The 20,456-nt window shown below is 44.8% G+C and overlaps 1 protein-coding gene across 4 annotated transcripts in view; it reads right to left on the bottom strand.

The window, feature by feature from the left end:
• Positions 1-20,456, bottom strand: part of LOC149307821 (intermembrane lipid transfer protein VPS13D-like) — a 107,805-nt gene that overhangs the window by 36,450 nt on the left and 50,899 nt on the right. For 3 of the 4 annotated variants that reach the window (XM_089534473.1, XM_089534475.1, XM_089534474.1), the window contains 13 exons: positions 19,463-19,605; positions 17,077-17,207; positions 13,433-13,608; positions 11,392-11,515; positions 10,366-10,601; positions 9,720-9,828; positions 8,802-8,965; positions 7,696-7,804; positions 4,868-5,047; positions 3,622-3,729; positions 2,663-2,812; positions 2,216-2,365; positions 130-226 (listed from right to left, as the gene is read on the bottom strand). In XM_089534473.1, the coding sequence (XP_089390599.1) occupies positions 130-226; positions 2,216-2,365; positions 2,663-2,812; positions 3,622-3,729; positions 4,868-5,047; positions 7,696-7,804; positions 8,802-8,965; positions 9,720-9,828; positions 10,366-10,601; positions 11,392-11,515; positions 13,433-13,608; positions 17,077-17,207; positions 19,463-19,605 (1,877 nt within the window). Of the gene's footprint in view, positions 1-129; positions 227-2,215; positions 2,366-2,662; positions 2,813-3,621; positions 3,730-4,867; positions 5,048-7,695; positions 7,805-8,801; positions 8,966-9,719; positions 9,829-10,365; positions 10,602-11,391; positions 11,516-13,432; positions 13,609-17,076; positions 17,208-19,462; positions 19,606-20,456 lie in introns of those variants that run through there. The other variant, XM_089534476.1, reaches the window with a different exon arrangement.

Below are 20,456 nucleotides of genomic sequence, written 5' to 3'. Positions count from 1 at the left end.
AATCCATCAATTCGGATCGCACGCTGATTTATCTGTAGCTGGGAATGAGGCCAGCGACACATTTTCAAGCCTTTCCAAGTCCCTTTATGTATAGATTCCACAGTTCTAGCTGGAGACCTGAAAACATACCTGATTCTGTCTGATCATAACCAAAGAAACTCAGAAGTTTAAGGAAGAGCTTCTCCTCGATCTGGACTGTGAACTTGCTAGCAGTGATCATCAAATGCTGTAAGGAGAAGCAATAGTTAAGTTCTACCATGCTGCCCCCGCGCAAAGCACTCTGCGAAAGCAAACAGAAGTGATCACGTGAAGCGTTCGCTGTCTAAATATACTCACAAGGTGACCTGCAAACACAAGCAGACAACACGTGCTTGCCTTTTTTAACAAAATGCATGCGGAGTTCTGAATTCCAGCCTCCCACGGCTTTTGCTCACTCTGGCTAAGGAACGAGTCCAGAGCCAGCAGGAAACTACAAGACTTGAATCGGATCCATATTCCACAAGGCAGATGGAATGTTAACACAGAGCATTAACATGCTCCTATCGTAAGAAGTCACCTTTTCGGCTCATCGGGTTCCATCGGGAAGCCATGGAGGGTCAGCCTCACTTTTTACGTTTAACCAAGGGAGCTGGTTTTGTACTACAGTGCCCATCACCGGTAGGGCACACCGTCAGGTAGCCTGGTATTTGCAATCCGAAAGAGTCAGAGAGCACCGGGTCACCTCCGCTGCTGTGCCGCCTAGGCTTTTCTCCCATTTAAATTATACCATTGTTTTTAATCTGCAATCATTTTGAATGGCTTACATTGTTTTACTGTGGGCCCGAACAGACAGGCCAAAATAAAGCTGCTTCGGGTCACTTTGGAGGTATGCTGTTTAAATGACACACAGAGGCCAGAAGCTGCGCCAAAGCTGCGCTCCAGTCCTTAGGACTGGAGCATGGCTTTGGCGTGGCTTTCAGACTCTTAGGACACATGCAGCATTTAAACAGCATACCTCCAAAGTGACCCGAAGCAGCTTTATTTTGGCCTGTCCATACAGGTCCTGTATGTACCCATGTATAAGTCTAGAAATTTTAGTCAACAAATTGACCCCAAAAACCTAGGTTGACTTATCCATGGGTCAATGTAAATACTATACTTTAACTCTCATTAAAAAGGGAACCAACCATCCCCTGTTGAAAGGCAAGAGTGCAATGTCCTGGAAGCACCGGTCTCCCTCTGCTCTCTCTTCCATCCAGCATTTAGTGTGAGCCAAAATCTTTTTGCCTGCCAGGGTTTTTGACATCGTTTTTCTTTGCTTCATCATTTAGCTCCTCTGTTGCATGTCCCTAAATTTACTTATCCAAGGGCCATAATTTTGCCCCCAAAACCTGCCCTTGACTTATACATGAGATCGACTTATAGTCGAGTATATATGGTAAGTGTCTACAGACTTGAGATTTCACGGCAGAGAGTAGGATGGAAATATTTTCATCAAAGAGAAAGAAAAACTCTTCTGTTGCACAACCTGAAGTGCGACGGGGAAAGGAAACGTTAGAGAAAACTTCCGCTAACGGGAGGCAGGTGGAGGGCTGCAAATGGGACACGTGAGAGGGGTGATCGGAATAATCCGATATTGGGAAAGTTACATGTTTCAACTACAACTAAAAGTGTGGACTCCCTCGGATGTCGGCAAGGGGATTTGGAGAGCTGGAGTCTAAAAACAACCTTCCTAAGATCTGAAACAATCCCCACCTACTCCACCTGACAGGTATCTAAGGACTTGTTCCACTTTGGTTACTACTTACATCTCTCTCTCTTCACTTGCCAGAATATTCTGGACTGCCTCCAGAGCATTCTGGCCCTGAATTCCCTGTTACTTGTATGCTCTCCACAGTGACAATGAACAGCTGCCTTCCCATCTGTATTTGTGGCCTGGTGCAACCACTGAAGTCGCAACAAGGCACCCATCCATCATAGCAGTGATGCCAGGCGGTTCTCAGAGACTGCATGGCCCATCATCACAGTTAAAGCGGCGTTGAACCGCATTAACTTTGCAGTGTAATGCAGCCCTATTTACAATTCACTTCACTCTTTGCTTCTCAGTGGCTCCATGTTGACTCTAATCCTGTCGGCACTCACCAGCACTTTAAACATAGAAAGCTAATTTATTTCTGTTTTGTAAAAAAATAATAACATTTCAACAGCCAGAACTGACATTTGGTTGCTGGATTACCTTGTATATATCAGTTAAAGGGCTCTTACTGGAAAATTTCATGGCATTCAACTGCACAGCGGGACCCGTCTCGACCGCTTCGTTTTCACCCATTTTAGGGGTCAAGAAAAGCATGAAAGGCTGAGTAGTACGAAGAAGCTGGTTGTCCACCTACAGAAAAACAGTCAGAGAATAAGTATGGGTACGTTTCATTTGCAGACTGGCAGCCCTTGATGGAAAATAGTGCCCTTACTGGACTATTTTGTTCTGAAGCTGCCCCAATGCTCAGGAATAGTTTCCCTTGCAATGATAGGAAACCATGCAGCCTTTCTATGAAGGAGGGCTACTTTCCAGCAAAAGATCCTTGAATCTGTTTCCAGTTGAAATATAGCTTTCACGCTCCGGGATGCACTTTATTTTGGAGTATTCCTCCGTAATTCCCATTTGAGGGCTGCTCCATTCCATTACCTGCACATCTTGTATGCTTAGTTCAAGCACTTGACTCGCTGACAGCTGCGTGAAATGGACGTTGATGCCAGTAAAGCTTGCAAAAACCAGCTCTTCCGGGGCTTTGTTAACTAGAGATAAGCCTATTCCACCTTCTAATTTCAACTGGACCTGCAAAAGGAACGGAAAACTGATTCAGAATACAGTGGACCCTCTGCAAATCCCTGGGTTTAGGGATGCAGGACAGCCATGAAAGTGGGGAAATCACAAATAACAATCCACTCTGTTTTTTCACCCAAGGGAACACCTCTCTATGGCCACTGGAAGTCGAACCAAGAATGGTGTTGGAGGACCTACAGTTGGCCAGGGAAGCATCCTCTCTAGGAATGTCTAGGTCCTCCACAACTCCAGCACAGTTTCTGACGGACGTCGACCACAGAGTCATCCTGGAGGACCTAGAGATTCCTAGAGAATCAAATCCACAAAAGTAAAAGCTGCAAACATAGAGGGCCAACTGTAATCTTCATAAGCATTAAAGTCCCAAAGTTTTCTGTGGGTTTTCTGGGCTCTGTGGCCATGTTCTGGAAGAGTTTATTCCTGACGTTTTGCCAGCCTCTGTGGCTTCCATCTTCAGAGAAAGATGCCAGCCATAGAGGCTGGCGAAACGTCAGGAATAAACTCTTCCAGAACATGGCCACAGAGGCTGAAAAACCCACAAAAAACTATGGCTTCCAGCCAGGAAAGCCTTCGACATCACATTAAAGTCCCAAATTTGAATAAGCTCGAGGGTGAGCAATGCCAAACATTCAAACAGCAAAGTAAAACAAGTTGCACTTGCTCTGACATCTGAAACTTAAAAGAAAGTGAAATTTCACCATGAGGATGAGGTTAGACAATTGATTGTGGAGAGAGAGAGAGAGAGAGAGAGAGAGAGAGAGTACACAATTTATGGAGTTGCTATTACATTTATGGTGACTCACTTCCAGCTCCTGCTCAGTATCAGGATTCTTCAGCCTCCGCAGGTCTTGCTCCATCTCATCCCCTTCATACGAGAAACGATCATTTCTGCGTTGGTTGAAGTCTGTTATCTAATACAGAATGCACTATTAAGATTTTCTCCCCCATTTTCTATAACAGACACCATTTTGCTATGCCACTGTACATCATGGGACTTGAACATCCACGGATTTGGGCACCCTTGGATTTTGGCATCCTTGGAAGATCTATTATCAGTTTCTCATCATCCGCTTTTAGGTTGTTTTACAGTTTGACATTTATAACTTTAAAATTGTTGGCATCCAAATTGAATTTACGTTAATATAATTAAGGATCTCAGAAGGAAGCCATTCTTTTTCTACTTTGTAGATCTATTATTAATCAAAAATGTCAGTATATCCGACTCTCTCATGTCCGTGGCTTTCAGTTTCCATTCTTCTATTTTGGGTACTTCTTCAAGTTTCCATTTTTTTGCTATGATCAACCTCACAGCCGTAACTATGACCCAGAACAGATGAGCCAAATGCTCCTTGCTGGTGCCAATTTTAGGGCTAGGGACTGTGCACCAACCGCGCTGTCCCTAAGCCTAGCATGGCACGGTGGCGCAATAACGGTGGCATCCCGTCTATATGGGCGCTGCCATTTTGATGTAAGTGATGTGCGGCATCTGCACGTCGTCATGTGTCACTTAGGTTTCCCCAAAAAGAACCTGGAAACACCGGGGTTTTTTTACTCCGGAGTGACAGCGCACAGTTTGGGGGCTGCGCCGTCCCTCTGGGGTAAAAACAGGCGCCTGCACACTGCCATTTCTCGGTAGTCTCTACTCCCCCTAAGTAAATCTTGATTCTCCACGATGGCCATTTTGAGAAAAGGAAAGGGGTGTAAGCATTTGAATATACAGTCCGCCCTTCTCTTATGCAGGGGTTCCATTCCGGACCCTCCCTGCGTGAGAGAAAAAACGCGAATGCTCAAGCCCCATTGAAATGAATGGGGCTCGTGACAGTGGCGGCGCGACGGCGGCGCATGGGGCGCCCAGCATGGCAGCACGCCCCATTCATGCAAATGGGATGTGCTGACCCTCGCGCCCCGCATGCTTCAAGCCGCATATAACGCGGGCGCACTGTATAACTCCTGTCCTCATGAGCACATAGAGGAAGAACATATCGATGCTACAAAGCACACTAATCTAACTTGTAGATATGGATCGATCACATGGAAAACACCCATCACCTGCAGGACTCTGGTGGGACCATCAGGGATGACCCTGACGACAAGGACTCCAGAGCCAGGCCTCATCTTCTGGTTGATAAACTGCTGCTCCGGTGGCACTGGACCCAACATTTCCATGGAAGTATCCGGACCCAGAACCACCTCCGCTCCGTCGCGCAGCCCTGCTCTGCCTCCTTTGGCCTGGAACGCAAAACCAAACAGAAGATAAGAAAGCCTGGAAATGAAAAAAAGAAGGCAAACGCACTCAAAACAGACAACATTTCGCATCCAGAGCAAAATCACAGGCAGATCCCAGAACTGGAAAGTAGTGCAGAACTCCTAAGAACGCCTTTTCATTCAGTACATTTCAAATGCATGGACTTTTTAAATCTCCTTTCAGCTTTCTTTATTGTGCACAGGATTATAAACAGTAAAGCAATGAAGTCTAAAAATATTTGCCCTTCTTGTCTATGTCTTTTTAAAATCGTCTCCATCGACTGCGCATGTTCGCTTGTCCATCTCTATTGCTTTCTATTGTTTTAAGGGACTTCTGCACTTTTCCATTTTTGAGCTAATAGTATTCTGGCTGTGGAGATCCTGTATAAAATCAGTCTCCGATATTAGCTTCTGTTTTTTTGGTGAAGCTTTTTTATATACACATCTCTCTCCTTTTTTTAAACAACAAAAAAAGAAGCCCAGGGGTGGAGATCTCAGGTACAGAGAGCAATGTTTTGCAATGAACGTGCATTACTGCTTTTATAATAATAATAGTAATAATATTTATTTGTATACCGCCCTCTGGCAAACCAATCCGGGCGGTTAACAACAGTAAAATATAAAATATGACAATTAAAAACACTTTATCCCTCCCCCCTTAAGAAAAGTTGAGGAGGAACAGCATGACTTTATGGAGCAAAGGGAGCGAGAAGGAAAGTCAGGTCAAATGGAAGAATCACAAACGTCGACAGCATCCCTTTAATAAGGAATTCTAAAGAGTGCATCTGTTATACTGCAGCCAACAAATTCGTTCCAGATGTATAGCGCAAAGCAGACGGTCTTTGATCAAACATCTCAGCCCCCGACTTTTGAGTCTTTTTTTGTTTTAAACCTAAGGTGGGTTTGATACTTACAGACACAGTTTGCGTGCTGTCTTTGAAAAATCCTTCCCTTACAAAAAGGCCATTCATCATAATCATCACAATCAATTTAAGCTTCTAGTTCTCCCTCCTGCTCTCTCTCTCTCTCTCCCTCCGTCTTTTATTACAAGAAGGAAAGTCCTGCTATGACCAGCAAGGGAGTTTGCATAGGAATTGGTTTAAAAAAAGATTGATTTTTGGAAAGAAGAGCAGAACAGGATGAAGCCAGGACAGAAATTAACAAAACCTGCAGACCGTAAACCATTCCTGGAAGAAAAGTTCAGGCAGAAGAGAAGGCTATCTGGTTTCCACCCACTCTCTTTTCCTTTTTTAAAAGGATTATAATGGAAAGATCTGGTGGGGACACAAGTAGGAAGAACTGTCCTCTGTGCCATTGGTCCTATGTATATGCCACCCTTTCTAAGGACCTTGGGAAGGCCCTATGAAGAACCATGTGCATTAGCTAAAGCCAACCCATGATGGCCATGATAGGAGGTCTCCTGGGTCACCTTAGGAAGGCCATATGAAGAACCATGTGCATTAGCTAAAGCCAACCCACAACGGCCAGGTTAGGAGGTCTCCTCGTGGACCTTGGGAAGGCCATATGAGGAACCATGTGCCTTGGCTAAAGCCAACCCATGACAACCATGTTAGGAGGTCTCCTCGGGGACCTTGGGAAGGCCATATGAGGAACCATGAGCCTTGGCTAAAGCCAACCCATGACAGCCATGTTAGGAGGTCTCCTGGGGGACCTTGGGAAGGCCATATGAGGAACCATGTGCCTTGGCTAAAGCTAACCCATGACGGCCATGTTAGGAGGTCTCCTGGGGGACCTTGGGAAGGCCATATGAGGAACCATGTGCCTTGGCTAAAGCCAACCCATGATGGTCATGTTAGGAGGTCTCCTGGGGTCCAGACATGGAGTTTTTAAAGACCCTTTGCCCCATGAAAACCCTGTGTGCCATAAAGCCACAGTTGGCTGATTTCATAAAGGTTGCAATGCCTTTCTCAAAGCTCAGTTGCTTCCAGTAAGAACGTTAAACTGAAATAAGATGGTATATGGGTCCCATCCCTTTTTGCTTTTGACTGCGCACTGCTGGAACATTAAGTCTATTTCACAGAAATGAAAAAGCTGGTTCAATTATAGTTTTTTGTGGGTTTTCTGGGCTATGTGGCCATGTTCTAGAAGAGTTTATTCCTGACGTTTCGCCGGCAACTGTGGCTGGCATCTTCAGAGAATGCTGGCATGGAAGAGAGTTGGGTATATTTACTGTTGGTTGAGAAGAAGCGATTTACATGTTAATCTATGTATTGTTCTGTTGATGAATTGCAAGGTCTACAGGGTGTCTATTGCCATTCAACAACAGAACAATAGACAGTAACATGTAAATCACTTTTTCTCAACCAACAGTATATATACCCCTCTCTCTTCCATGACAGCATTCTCTGAAGATGCCAGCCACTGATGCTGGCGAAACGTCAGGAATAAACTCTTCTAGAACATGGCCACAGAGCCCCCAAAACCCACAAAAAACTATAGATACCAGCCACGAAAGCCTTTGACTTCACATGGTTCAATTTTACTTTTAAAAAATCTTAAGGTACCTCTTTCAGCTTTTAATGCAATTCAGACAGGTTTTTGAGAATCCTGATATTAAATCCATTCACCCCACATTCGTTCGAAGCAGCATCAAGGGAAATAACAATGCCAACCTGTACAACCAGCCCATGCATGCCGCAGACTAACTTGCCATCCCGAAAACTCCAGGTCTGGGTGGTACTACGCCGTCTGTCTGGCTTTCTTAGCATCAGTGGTTCATACCTGTAAAGGAAAACTCACTGGTAGCTTTCTTGGTGCATCACAGTAGTAATAATGATTCGTGTCATTTGACGGATTGCATGTTGCTCAGAGATCCACTGATATAGGGTAATTTAGCAATACTGTATATACTCATGTGTAAGTCTAGAAATCTAGGTCAAAACTTGACCCCAAAAACTTGAGTTGACTTATTCATGGGTCAATGTAAGAACTGTATCTTAACACTTATTTAAAGGAAGGAACCATCCCCTGGTGAAAAGCAAGAGTATAATATGTGAAGCACTGACTCCCTCTGCTTAAGGCTAGGCATCCATCCAGCCTTAAGAGTAAGCACAAAGAGTTAAGTTCTTTGACATTGTGGTTTGCTTTGCTTCAACCTTTAGATCCTTAGCTATGTGCCTCTAAATTTTACCCTCGACTTATCCACGGGTCATAACCAAATCCATAATTTTGGCCCCCAGACTTGTCCTCGACATACACATGAGGTCGACGTATAGTTGAGTACAGTGGTCCCTTACCTTACACAGGGGATCCGTTTCGGACCCCCCCTTGTAAGGTGAAAAACGCGTATGCTTGAGCCCCATTCAATATAACGGCGCATATGGGATGGGCACAATGTATATAGGGTAGTTAAACTAGTTAGGATTCCTCACTTGCAACTGCTTAACAACAACACCAGCAGCAAAATGACAGCCTAAACCAGGGGTTGGCAACCTATGGCCCGCGGGCCGGATCCGGCCTGGCGAGGCCTTGGGACCGGCCCCAGCCCAGTCCTGCCGCCGATTGCCACCCCCGCCGCAGCTTTCGCGCCACTCCAGGTGCCATTTTGAGTTTGTCCCCCCAGTTGTCTGAGGGACAGCGACCCAGCCCCCGGCTCAAAAAGGTTGCCTACCCCTGGCCTAAACGGTACTGCTAAAATGATGAACAGGGCTGGATTTATGTGTAGGAAAGGACTGAGACTTCGGCAGGTTAGGAAAACAAATTTCTGAAGTCCGTGTACCTGTTATCCGTGACTGCTGCCAGGCCTGCAATGTCCAGGATCATGGAGGATTCAGTGGACCGAGGTGGAGAGGGCTTATTTGGGTGGTGGGGAACCGCAGAGCCCTCGTGGCAAAGCATGCCGGTGCCTGTCATGCGCCACAGTTGAGACCGCTTCCCCGGCTCCTATGAGAAAGCATAGGAAGATGTGGGATTCTAAACAGTTCAGCATACACTCCATTGTTTCTAGAGGCCGAGAGTGCATCTACACTGCAGAAATAATGCAGTTTGACACTTCTTTAACTGCCACGGCTCAATGCTTTGGAATTCTGGAATGTTGAGCTTACTAAAAGTGAGCTTGGGTTGCATCAGGATATGCATCAGGAACAAACTCTTCTCGAACGTGGCCCCAAAACCCCACAAAAAAACTATAAATACACTTGTCTCTCCATATTTGCTAGGGTTAGGGGCACAAGACCCCTGTGAATATGGAGAAACCGCAAATAACAAAAATACCATGTTTTTACCTGAGAGGACACCTCTCTAGGAATCTCTAGGTCTTTCAATGCAACTCTGTGGTCAATGTCCAACAGACACTGACCATAGAACTGCGCCAGAGGAGCTACAAAGGCCTAGTAGAGTATTCTCTCTAGGAATCTCTAGGTCTTTCAGTGCAACATTTGGTTAAAGTTGACCACAGTTGTACCGGAGGACCTAGATATTCCTAAAGAGGACATATTAATCACATCCGTGAATAAGCAAAGTCGCAAATATGAAAGCCGCAGATATGGAGGGATGAGTGTATTTAGTACTGAGGACATAGGTTCTTCCAATGAGCAATGAGGCTCCTGAAGTCATATTGTTATGCTGTTATGACATACTGTTTACATTGACAATGGTGTCCATATGTCTCAACAGTTCCACCTCCAAAGTGTCGTACCTTCTTCTTTAATATGACTCTCTGCGTCTTCAGAGAAACATCCAGGACAAGCTCGGCACATTCGACTTCTTTATTCGAAGCAACTGGCCTTTCACTCTCTTCCTGCAGTCTACAATTCCAAAGGAAAAACATTAGGGATTTCAATTTCACCGCAATTTCAGGCACACACAAGTTTTAACAGTATGAACACTTTAACTAAGCTGAAAAGGCAAGTCTGGGATGGAGGCAAGTTGATGAGTAGAGTTGTTGGATAAGTTATATTTTAGACTACAGCTCTCATAATCCCCCAGTCAACATGATCATGCTAGCTGGGTGATTCAGGGAACTGTATTCCAAAAAGTAACTTCTCCTAGCTTTGTGACATAGGTAAATTTTTCACTGCTTCTGGCTGTGAATAAAATGGAGGGTGCAGTTAAATTCCTAGTTATGAAAGTCATCACTGGCATAAGAAAGCATTGCATGGAGACTGGACATTTGTGTTGCAAGATACTTGTATTGTTATGCTCCTGGCTGTTGCAAAACACCCTGAAACTAAAGAGGATGAAGAAGGGCATACAGATGCAAATAAATACACCTCTTAACAAGGGGAAGAATTCAACACTGTCTTTCCAGTAGCATCCAATACACCATATAAGGGAGGAGTTACCCTGAGAACGTATAGGTTGCAGCAATGTAAATGAAGTTCTCATAGTAGAGCTGCTTGCTGTCTTGAAAGTCATCCATGCAGCAAGTGATTTCGGAAGAGCCGGCCCCTTTGACCGTCAGAGTTATGTAGGGCAGGAGAGTGGGTTCATCCCAGGCGTAATCCAAAGAGGTGGCTGGCTTGACGTCGGTGCTGAGCCGGGGTTCAGCAACCCCATGCTGAGAGAACACAATGGGGACCTACAAGAACAGCAATGAAAAAGGGGTTGATAGATGCTAAAACCAAGTACTTACCAATACAGACACAGACTTGCATCAAGGTTACCCAATAAATGAGACAAAAGCTCAGGTCCAAACCTAGGTCTTACTGGTCCACACTCAAATTTACACTGACACATGTGCCTTAACAGCCATTTCCTACATACAAACCCTTGGTATCCACGGGGGCCTCATTCCCACTTACAAATACATTGGTGTGCGATCTGAATCGATGGATCGATTCGACAGCGGAGCGTGATTCCCACTACATTTGGCCCATATGCACTTTTCCCCTCTAATACAACCCACTTGTGGTTCACATTGACGAATGAATCGGTTCAAAATGGACCTGCGCCAGCCGGCCGAAGGGCAAATTTAAATCGATTCCGATCTGCATCTGGTTCACACTTGCGCAGAATCAATTTATCCAATAAGACATGGAAAACATCAGCGTCAAAAAGTTGCGAGTTAAAAGGGTCTAGCACATGGCCCTCCTCTCCGGATCGCTTCGGTGAATCGCTTCAAGTGGGAACCAGGGACATTTGAACTGGTTGCAATCCAGTTTAAAAGGAGAGGGAATCAGGCCTGGGTTTGGTTCCAGGACCCCCAGTGGATCCCAAAATCCATAGATGCTCAAGTCCCATGATATACAATGGCATAGTAAAATGGTGCCCCTTATATAAAATGGCAAAATGAAGGTGTGCTTTTCCAAGCCATGGATGGTTGAAGGAGGGCCAACTGTACGCATTTTCCAGAAACAAGAACTTTTTACCTTAGAAAAGTTGTCTATGCGGAACGGGGGTGGCAACTGGTCGGTATCACAAAATGAAACCCGATATGTGGCTCCCTTGAGAGTGATCTCAACACGCAAGAAGTAGCACCTGCCAAGGGTATCCCTGCAAAACATGAAAAAAGCAAACAGTCCCAATGGGCTTCACTAACAAGCGGAAAGCACTGCGATTAGAGGGTTCGACCCATGGCTCACCGTTACCAGCAAAGGCCAGGTGTCAACAGTACTCTCCAAACCTATTCCAACAATGTTGTGGGCCAGTGGGTATGATGTGAAACATCTCGGTTTCGACCTCCGCAGTTCTACAAAGCTACCTTCTGCAAAATACTCACTTGTCTATAAATGCTTGCATTTTGTTCCAGGACAGTCACATTTACTGGTGACAAGAAAGACAAGGATCCCTACAACACCGAGAGAGGTGTGGACTTCTGGGACGTAAAGAAGTACCACTTGGAGTCCCTCAGACACCTAGTTGCATTAAATGAACAAGGCAACCCAGAATAAATTTGGCCACTTCATTTCCATGTCTTGTTACTGACTTCACTGGCTGTAAGGTTATCCAACCTCCAATAATTCTGCAAGAGGCTATATATAATGTATATATACATATATACACTGCGGCCAGTTTAGCCATAACACATGCACAAAAAGGGATTCAAAATCTGTCTAATGGTGCAGACATGTACATGGATCCTAGCATATAGCTTTGCCTACACACAAGAACTTCTTTATTGTGGTGCACTGCCTGATTCCAACATGTTTCTTCCTTTGCGAGAGACAGCATCCAGGAGTGAGAAAGCTTGGGAGTTTTCTTTTTGTTCGGCAAGCAGTGCCTCCTGGCGGATGGAGACAAAATCTCTCCCGTGCCCGGATCAATAGCAACACACAAGACGAATACATCTTTCCTTGAACATCGTTGCTTTCAATATAAGGACGTTCCTTTTATCTATACAAAGAGCATAGCAGTTCTATTGTCACCAAAGGCTTCCTTAGTCTGAAAGGTTTTCTGAGAAGTGAATATTTTTAAAGGAGAGGGTTTTAAAATGGATGCAGTCCAGCGGTTTGAGTGCTGGACTATGACTCTGGAGACCAGGGTTCGGATCCTGGCTCGGCCACGGAAACCCACTGGGTGAGCTTGGACAAGTTGCACATGCTCAGCCTCAGAGGAAAGCTATGGCAAACCAATTCTGAAGAAATGCGCCAAGAAAACCGCAAGATAGGGTCACCGTAAGTCAGAAATGACTTGAAGGCACGCGACAACAACAAACTTGTTTTTCATTACCCAGTAGGTTTCCATGGCCAAACAGGGATTCAGGCTCTGGTCCTAAAAGGATCTTGAATTGAGCAGGGTTGCTGAGAACAGAGCGACTTAAAGATCTCTCATTCACTGGGTCACCATAAGTCAAAGTCGACTTGAGAGCATGAGATGGAGACACATGTCCTCTAACCTAGGGATAGACAAATAAACCAACCTTCTGTGACTATTCAATCCTCTGACCAGAGTCAGGCCCTAATTCTGGCTCAAGTGGATGACTACTGGCTTAAGACTTAAGGACAGAAGGCCTCGGAAGCGAGGAAATTTGTGACCAGCAGCATAACCAACTCCTCACATGTGCTTTCATAGACATCTGAGAACAGAGTGTTTTCACTTTTGTTCATGTCAAGACTTTTTGCTTTCTCTTCCACCAGAGATTTACCTGAAGCTCCCAACCTACATTCATCATGGTCCTGCCTGGGTTGTACGTTAAAGACTCCATCGTGTCTGGAACTCTTTAGATGATCTAAATTTCACTTCCCAAACAGAATATATCCACATCACAGATAATCTTGAAAAGACATGTACCTAAATATCGATATTTTAATTTCTAGGATCGACATGACAAGAAACTGTCTATGTCCATTACAGTCTTCCACGGTTCCCAGAACAACATCGACATTTGCCACTGGACTAAAGGAACGGGGGATCAAGGAAGTGTGTATATGTGTGTGTGTTTAAAATGCCACCGTGTAATCCACACAATACCTCATATTGATATGGAAGGAATTGTTTTTGTTGACCTCAAAGCCTCCAGACCAAATGCAGTTGGGGACGTCCATCAGCCGAACGCACAAGAGCTGGTCATAATCGTTGCGCGGCCAATGGAACACAACACTGGAGCCGGGCAAGGTGGAAATGTAGCCGTCTGGGTTTGAAGATCCCTAAAGACAAAGTGGAAAGGCCCTTACAATGTTAACCGGAGGATTCCTCAGACCATCCATTCCTGTCCGTATTTATCAATGCACCTAAAAAAAAATCATTTCAGTTTTTGTTTCATTTATATGTCGCCTTCCTCCCTGAAGGTACCCAAAGCGGCTCACAGATTTTAAAAAACGGTGTAGTACTAAAACAAATGGCAGAACTTGCCCATAAGGAAACCATACTTGCCCATAGGGAAACACTGGGGGAATAGTTCCCCATAGGGAATCATTGGGGAATACTTGCCTATAGGGAAACATGGGGGAATAGTTCCCCATAGGGAAACACTGGGGAATACTTGCCCATAGGGAAACATAGGGGAATACTTGCCCTTAGGGAAACATGGGGGAATAGTTCCCCATAGGGAAACACTGGGGAATACTTGCCCATAGGGAAACATGGGGGAATAGTTCTCCATAGGGAAACATGGGGGAATGATTCCCCATAGAGAAACACTGGGGAGTACTTGCCCATAGGGAAACATGGGGGAATAGTTCTCCATAGGGAAACATGGGGGAATGGTTCCCCATAGAGAAACACTGGGGAATATTTACCCATAGGGAAACATGGGGGAATACTTGCCCATAGGGAAACATGGGGGAATAGTTCTCCATAGGGAAACATGGGGGAATGATTCCCCATAGAGAAACACTGGGGAGTACTTGCCCATAGGGAAACATGGGGGAATAGTTCTCCATAGGGAAACATGGGGGAATGGTTCCCCATAGAGAAACACTGGGGAATATTTACCCATAGGGAAACATGGGGGAATACTTGCCCATAGGGAAACATGGGGGAATAGTTCTCCATAGGGAAACATGGGGGAATACTTGCCCATAGGGAAACATGGGGGAATAGTTCTCCATAGGGAAACATGGGGGAATAGTTCTCCATAGGGAAACATGGGGGAATGGTTCCCCATAGAGAAACACTGGGGAATATTTACCCATAGGGAAACATGGGGGAATACTTGCCCATAGGGAAACATGGGGGAATAGTTCTCCATAAGGAAACATGGGGGAATACTTGCCCATAGGGAAACATGGGGGAATACTTGCCCATAGGGAAACATGGGGGAATAGTTCCCCATGAGGAAACATGGGGAATGGTTCCCCATAGAGAAACACTGGGGAATACTTGCCTATAGGGAAACATGGGGGAATAGATCCCCATAGAGAAACACTGGGGAATACTTGCCTATAGGGAAACATGGGGGAATAGATCCCCATAGAGAAACACTGGGGAATATTTACCCATAGGGAAACATGGGGGAATACTTGCCCATAGGGAAACATGGGGAAATACTTGCCTATAGGGAAACATGGGGGAATAGTTCCCCATAGGGAAACACTGGGGAATACTTGCCCATAGGGAAACATAGGGGAATACTTGCCCTTAGGGAAACATGGGGGAATAGTTCCCCATAGGGAAACACTGGGGAATACTTGCCCATAGGGAAACATGGGGGAATAGTTCTCCATAGGGAAACATGGGGGAATGATTCCCCATAGAGAAACACTGGGGAGTACTTGCCCATAGGGAAACATGGGGGAATAGTTCTCCATAGGGAAACATGGGGGAATGGTTCCCCATAGAGAAACACTGGGGAATATTTACCCATAGGGAAACATGGGGGAATACTTGCCCATAGGGAAACATGGGGGAATAGTTCTCCATAGGGAAACATGGGGGAATGATTCCCCATAGAGAAACACTGGGGAGTACTTGCCCATAGGGAAACATGGGGGAATAGTTCTCCATAGGGAAACATGGGGGAATGGTTCCCCATAGAGAAACACTGGGGAATATTTACCCATAGGGAAACATGGGGGAATACTTGCCCATAGGGAAACATGGGGGAATAGTTCTCCATAGGGAAACATGGGGGAATACTTGCCCATAGGGAAACATGGGGGAATAGTTCTCCATAGGGAAACATGGGGGAATAGTTCTCCATAGGGAAACATGGGGGAATGGTTCCCCATAGAGAAACACTGGGGAATATTTACCCATAGGGAAACATGGGGGAATACTTGCCCATAGGGAAACATGGGGGAATAGTTCTCCATAAGGAAACATGGGGGAATACTTGCCCATAGGGAAACATGGGGGAATACTTGCCCATAGGGAAACATGGGGGAATAGTTCCCCATGAGGAAACATGGGGAATGGTTCCCCATAGAGAAACACTGGGGAATACTTGCCTATAGGGAAACATGGGGGAATAGATCCCCATAGAGAAACACTGGGGAATATTTACCCATAGGGAAACATGGGGGAATACTTGCCCATAGGGAAACATGGGGAAATACTTGCCCATAGGGAAACATTGGGGAATACTTGCCCATAGGGAAACATGGGGAATGGTTCCCCATAGAGAAACACTGGGGAATACTTGCCCATAGGGAAACATGGGGGAATACTTGCCCATAGGGAAACATGGGGAAATACTTGCCCATAGGGAAACATTGGGGAATACTTGCCCATAGGGAAACATGGGGGAATGGTTCCCCATAGAGAAACACTGGGGAATACTTGCCCATAGGGAAACATGGGGGAATACTTGTCCATAGGGAAACCACTATTCTAATCCCATAAATTTATACAAGGTGAATTATCATTTAAGACCATGACAACAACAAAAGAACCCATCCCTAAGTGGTACCAAATATTTTTGGAAATGAGCAGCAGAAAAGAAAAGCAGCATCCCGATCTCTGCACTAATTGTGAAATGATAGCCATTTTTACCATAAGGCAGGTTCTCTCAAACAGCTGAGACAGAGGCTTTTCATAGGTGGATGGAGAGTACTGTTCTACTTTATCAATGTCCTATTTTAAAAATAATGAAATCACTATGATAATCCCATGTAAATCTACTCAGATCAATGCGGACAGAGGGATGAACTGGGATAGTCCTGTTGTTTTTCAACCCAGCATCCTGGTGGGTAGAAGGACAATAAATACCTTTAATTTAAAACATTATAAGTAATGTCTTGACAAGTATTCCCCAGTGTTTCCCCCCCATGGGGAACTATTCCCCCATGTTTCCCTTGGCTTACGCGGGGGATCCTTTCTGGACCCCCCACCGCGTAAGCCAAATTCTGCACATGCTCAAGCCCCATTTGCATGAATGGGGCTCGTGCATGTGGCAGCGTGGCAGCACACGCACCACAGGTGCACACCCCATTCATGCGAATGGGACGCGCCGCCTCGTGCCCTGCGCGCTCCCGCACAGCTTTGCGCATAAGCTCAAAACCGCGTATAATGCAGGTGTACTGTAGTCCGCTGGGGAATATGGCATGTAAGAGTCTTTAAGGCTTTAGTCTACAAAAGCATTATGCCATAGTAACTTCGTAAGTCAGGTAAGATGGCACAAGGTTCTTAGGATGCAACAATAAAAGCCAGGTCAGAAAGAAGAGACCTCTTCTTACCTGTCCCCTAGCAAACGCCCGCTGAGCAAAGGCCAACTTGTGCTTGGATTTATTATCTAAGAGGTAGCGAGGTGCAAACGTTACCATACAAGTGTCAATATAACGCCCTCGGCCTTTCTTGACGTCAATCCCTGAAATGAATCAAACCAGTTAGAACGGAGACATCAGAGATTCTCAAAACTTTCTCAAAACTTAGGCCCGGAATAGATGGGCCAAGTGTGCCATGCTGGCACCGATTCTAGTGTTAGGGACTGCGCACCAACTGCACCGTCCCTAACCCTAGTGCGGCGGCAGAGTAATGGCGGTGTCCCATCCATACAGGTGCTGCTATTTGGAGGTCAGTGACGTGCAGCATCCGCACGTCGCCACGTGTCACTTTCATCGTGAGTACATCAGTGGCACACTCGCAATGTCACTCCGGTGCCGCAAAAAGAACCTGGATTCTTTTTACTCCGGCTTGTGGTTTGTGGGCTGTGCCGTCTCTCTGGAGTTAAAACAGGCGAATGCAGACCGTTGTTTCACGGTGGTCTGTACTCCCCCATTGGCATCTTCCTAATTTTAACACTAGGTTTAAGCAAAGAAGCTTAGAATCTGAGACTACAAACCAGGATTATCAAACTCAATCCAGATTCCAGGTTGTACTCCAATATTAAACCACGATTAACAATCAAGATTAAACAATGCCATCTGGGATAATTTGACCAAAGCCAAATTAGCTTTGTAGCTTTAAGTGGGCGAAAGAGAGAAATGACCATCCACATTGACTTTGCTATTTGGTTCTGATAGTACCAAATCTAGGACCATTAAACTTTGCAAGGAGAAGCAAAGGACAACCTAAGAAATCAGTTTTTAAAAAATATATATATTCCTTATTAAAACAAAAATAATACTTTCATAATCTGTTTATTTCATAATATTCCTTATTTACATCAAATAAATCAAATTTCCAAGCAAAGTATAAAACTAATGTTTTCTTAATCCTTAAATACCCATATCCTTATTTGCCATTGTTTCCTCATATCTAACACTGTTTTCATATATATATATATATATATATACACACACACACACACACACACACAATACACCCATACACACACACACATATACACACACACACATATGCTTCCATATACCTATATATACTTTTGTTCTCATATGATAGTCTTTCCTTATACTTTTCCTTTCACCCTTTGCTTATGATTATTCCACCTTGACATGATTATCTCATATATCATTCATTTTACAATAATCTATAGAGTCATAGAATCATAGAATCGTAGAGTTGGAAGAGATGGCAAGGGCCCTGATCCAGTCCAACCCCATTCTGCCATGCAGGAAATCTCAATCAAATCATCCCCATTGACAGATGGTCATCCAGCCTCTGCTTAAAGACCTCCAAGCGTTTCTTTTATGTCCCAAACCCTATTCTTAAGATATCAATTTTAGTAAGAAAGAGAACTGGTAGACTGCTGAAGTCCTAGCACAAGAGAAAGAGCATGACATTCATAGACACGATATTTGTGTGATCAATATCTCACAGGGTTTTTTAAAATGCACATATAAAGCTACATGGATGGTGTGCCCGCTTACATTCAAACCATCTTTGGCTCGGCATTTGAATTCGCTGTTAGCCAAGGGATCAGTGCTGAATAAAAAAGCGTAAGAGACTGGGGCAAGTGGAAGGAAACCCAGTCTGTAGGCTGGAGTCAGTTTACAAGGAGTTGATACGGAGGCACATTCCAGTGATGGTTGGGACCGAAGCGAAAAGGCTGGGATGAAAAACATCAGCCCATATTTTCGCTTAAGCTCTCATATCTGGTCACTAAGCCTTCGGAGAGGCACTGGGATCTCCAGAATCGGTGAAAACCTCGTAAAAAGCCTGAGAAAACGCCCAAAGGTGACATAACAAGGAAGAGAAGTGGCCATCAGGTCATCATGCGCATACCGATATTAAGCTCCAACAGGAACAGATTCACTCCCAGACCTGATCTACCCTTGGCTTACCTAGTAATAATGATTATATATATATATATATATATATATATATATATATATATATATTTGTATCCCGCCTCTCCCTTTTTGAGGATTGAGGCTGCTCTCTTAATTCTTCTGACTTTCTTGTTGGGTACTGGTTTATGGCTCTGAATTTAAATAGCTATGCCATTAGATAGCAGCCTTGCTTAAACCTTCCTATGGATGAGCGTTAGATGCGGAGTGTTCACTTATGCATCCATTTTTAGCTAACCACAGCTACTCATTATGTCCAAAGGCGTGCGCCATGGATGTGCTGTTCACTGTATTGCAGCACAGTTTCAACATAAGCTAAAAGCCGCGTATAATGCGCCTGCGTATGACATGGGCGCACTGTACTAGTACGTACCAATGTTGTAAATCAGGCCTGGTCGGTTTCCCTGCTGGATCACTTTTAGGGCTCGGACTCCGCTTCCACCGTCCAGTGAGAAGCCTTGGCACCATCCAGGCATAGCTTCCGGGTGGATCCCTCTCCCAACTCTCATTGTGCAACTGCCGCAAAGAGCACAACACAGCCGTTTAGCAACCCACGCTACCCCTTTTAGATAAACCCTGACAGACTCTACAAACCAGTAAAAAAATACACAGAGATACAGTCCGCCCTTGGCTTACGCGGGGGATCCGTTCCAGACCCCCCCACATAAGCCAAATACCGTGCATGCTAAAGCCCCATTCAAGTGAACTGGGCTCATGCATGTGACGGCATGGTGGTGGGGTGGTGCACACACGCCACAGGCTCACGCCCCATTAATCCAAATGGGAGTGCCGCCCCTTGTGCCCCACACGCTCCCACACAGCTTTCAGCATATGCTAAAAGCCGCGTATAATGCGGGCGCACTGTACATTGTTGAGATTTTTGTAAAAGTTGAAGCTACGAGATGGCAGGACAATGAGCAAAATAATACACAATGTAGTTAAAAGCAAAGGAAAAAACCCCTAGTCTAGTCAGTTTCACATTACTTCTTCATTGGGTAGGACAAAATCCTGTCTCTCAGGTAGGAATTTAAATTGCAAAGAGAAATGAATAATCAACTGCTCTCCCGGACGTTCAAGAAAGTCTTTCAGAAGCTTCCATAGTTTCAGGCTTTGTTTTAATAATCAATAATAAATGTTTTATTTGTATCCCGCCTCTCTATCAAAGATCATCAAGGCAGCTTACGTATTAAAACGCCATGCAAAACGCCAATGTCCCCTTCTCTCCCTCCCCTAAAACAGAATTAAACAATATAATATTAAAATATTAATTATGTTTTGATTAGGTCGCTTCACACCGGTCTTAATCCTTACACAAAAATACATGACAGATCCTGGACACAACTCATTGTAAAAAGGTATCGGCACTT

This window comes from Sceloporus occidentalis, unplaced genomic scaffold, assembly GCF_023333645.1.
Source record: "Sceloporus occidentalis isolate IW3139 unplaced genomic scaffold, rSceOcc1.0.p SCAF_8, whole genome shotgun sequence".
Taxonomy (NCBI): domain Eukaryota; kingdom Metazoa; phylum Chordata; class Lepidosauria; order Squamata; family Phrynosomatidae; genus Sceloporus; species Sceloporus occidentalis.
The sequence above is the reverse complement of the archived record's forward strand: the minus strand, read 5'-3'. Positions and strand labels throughout refer to the sequence as shown.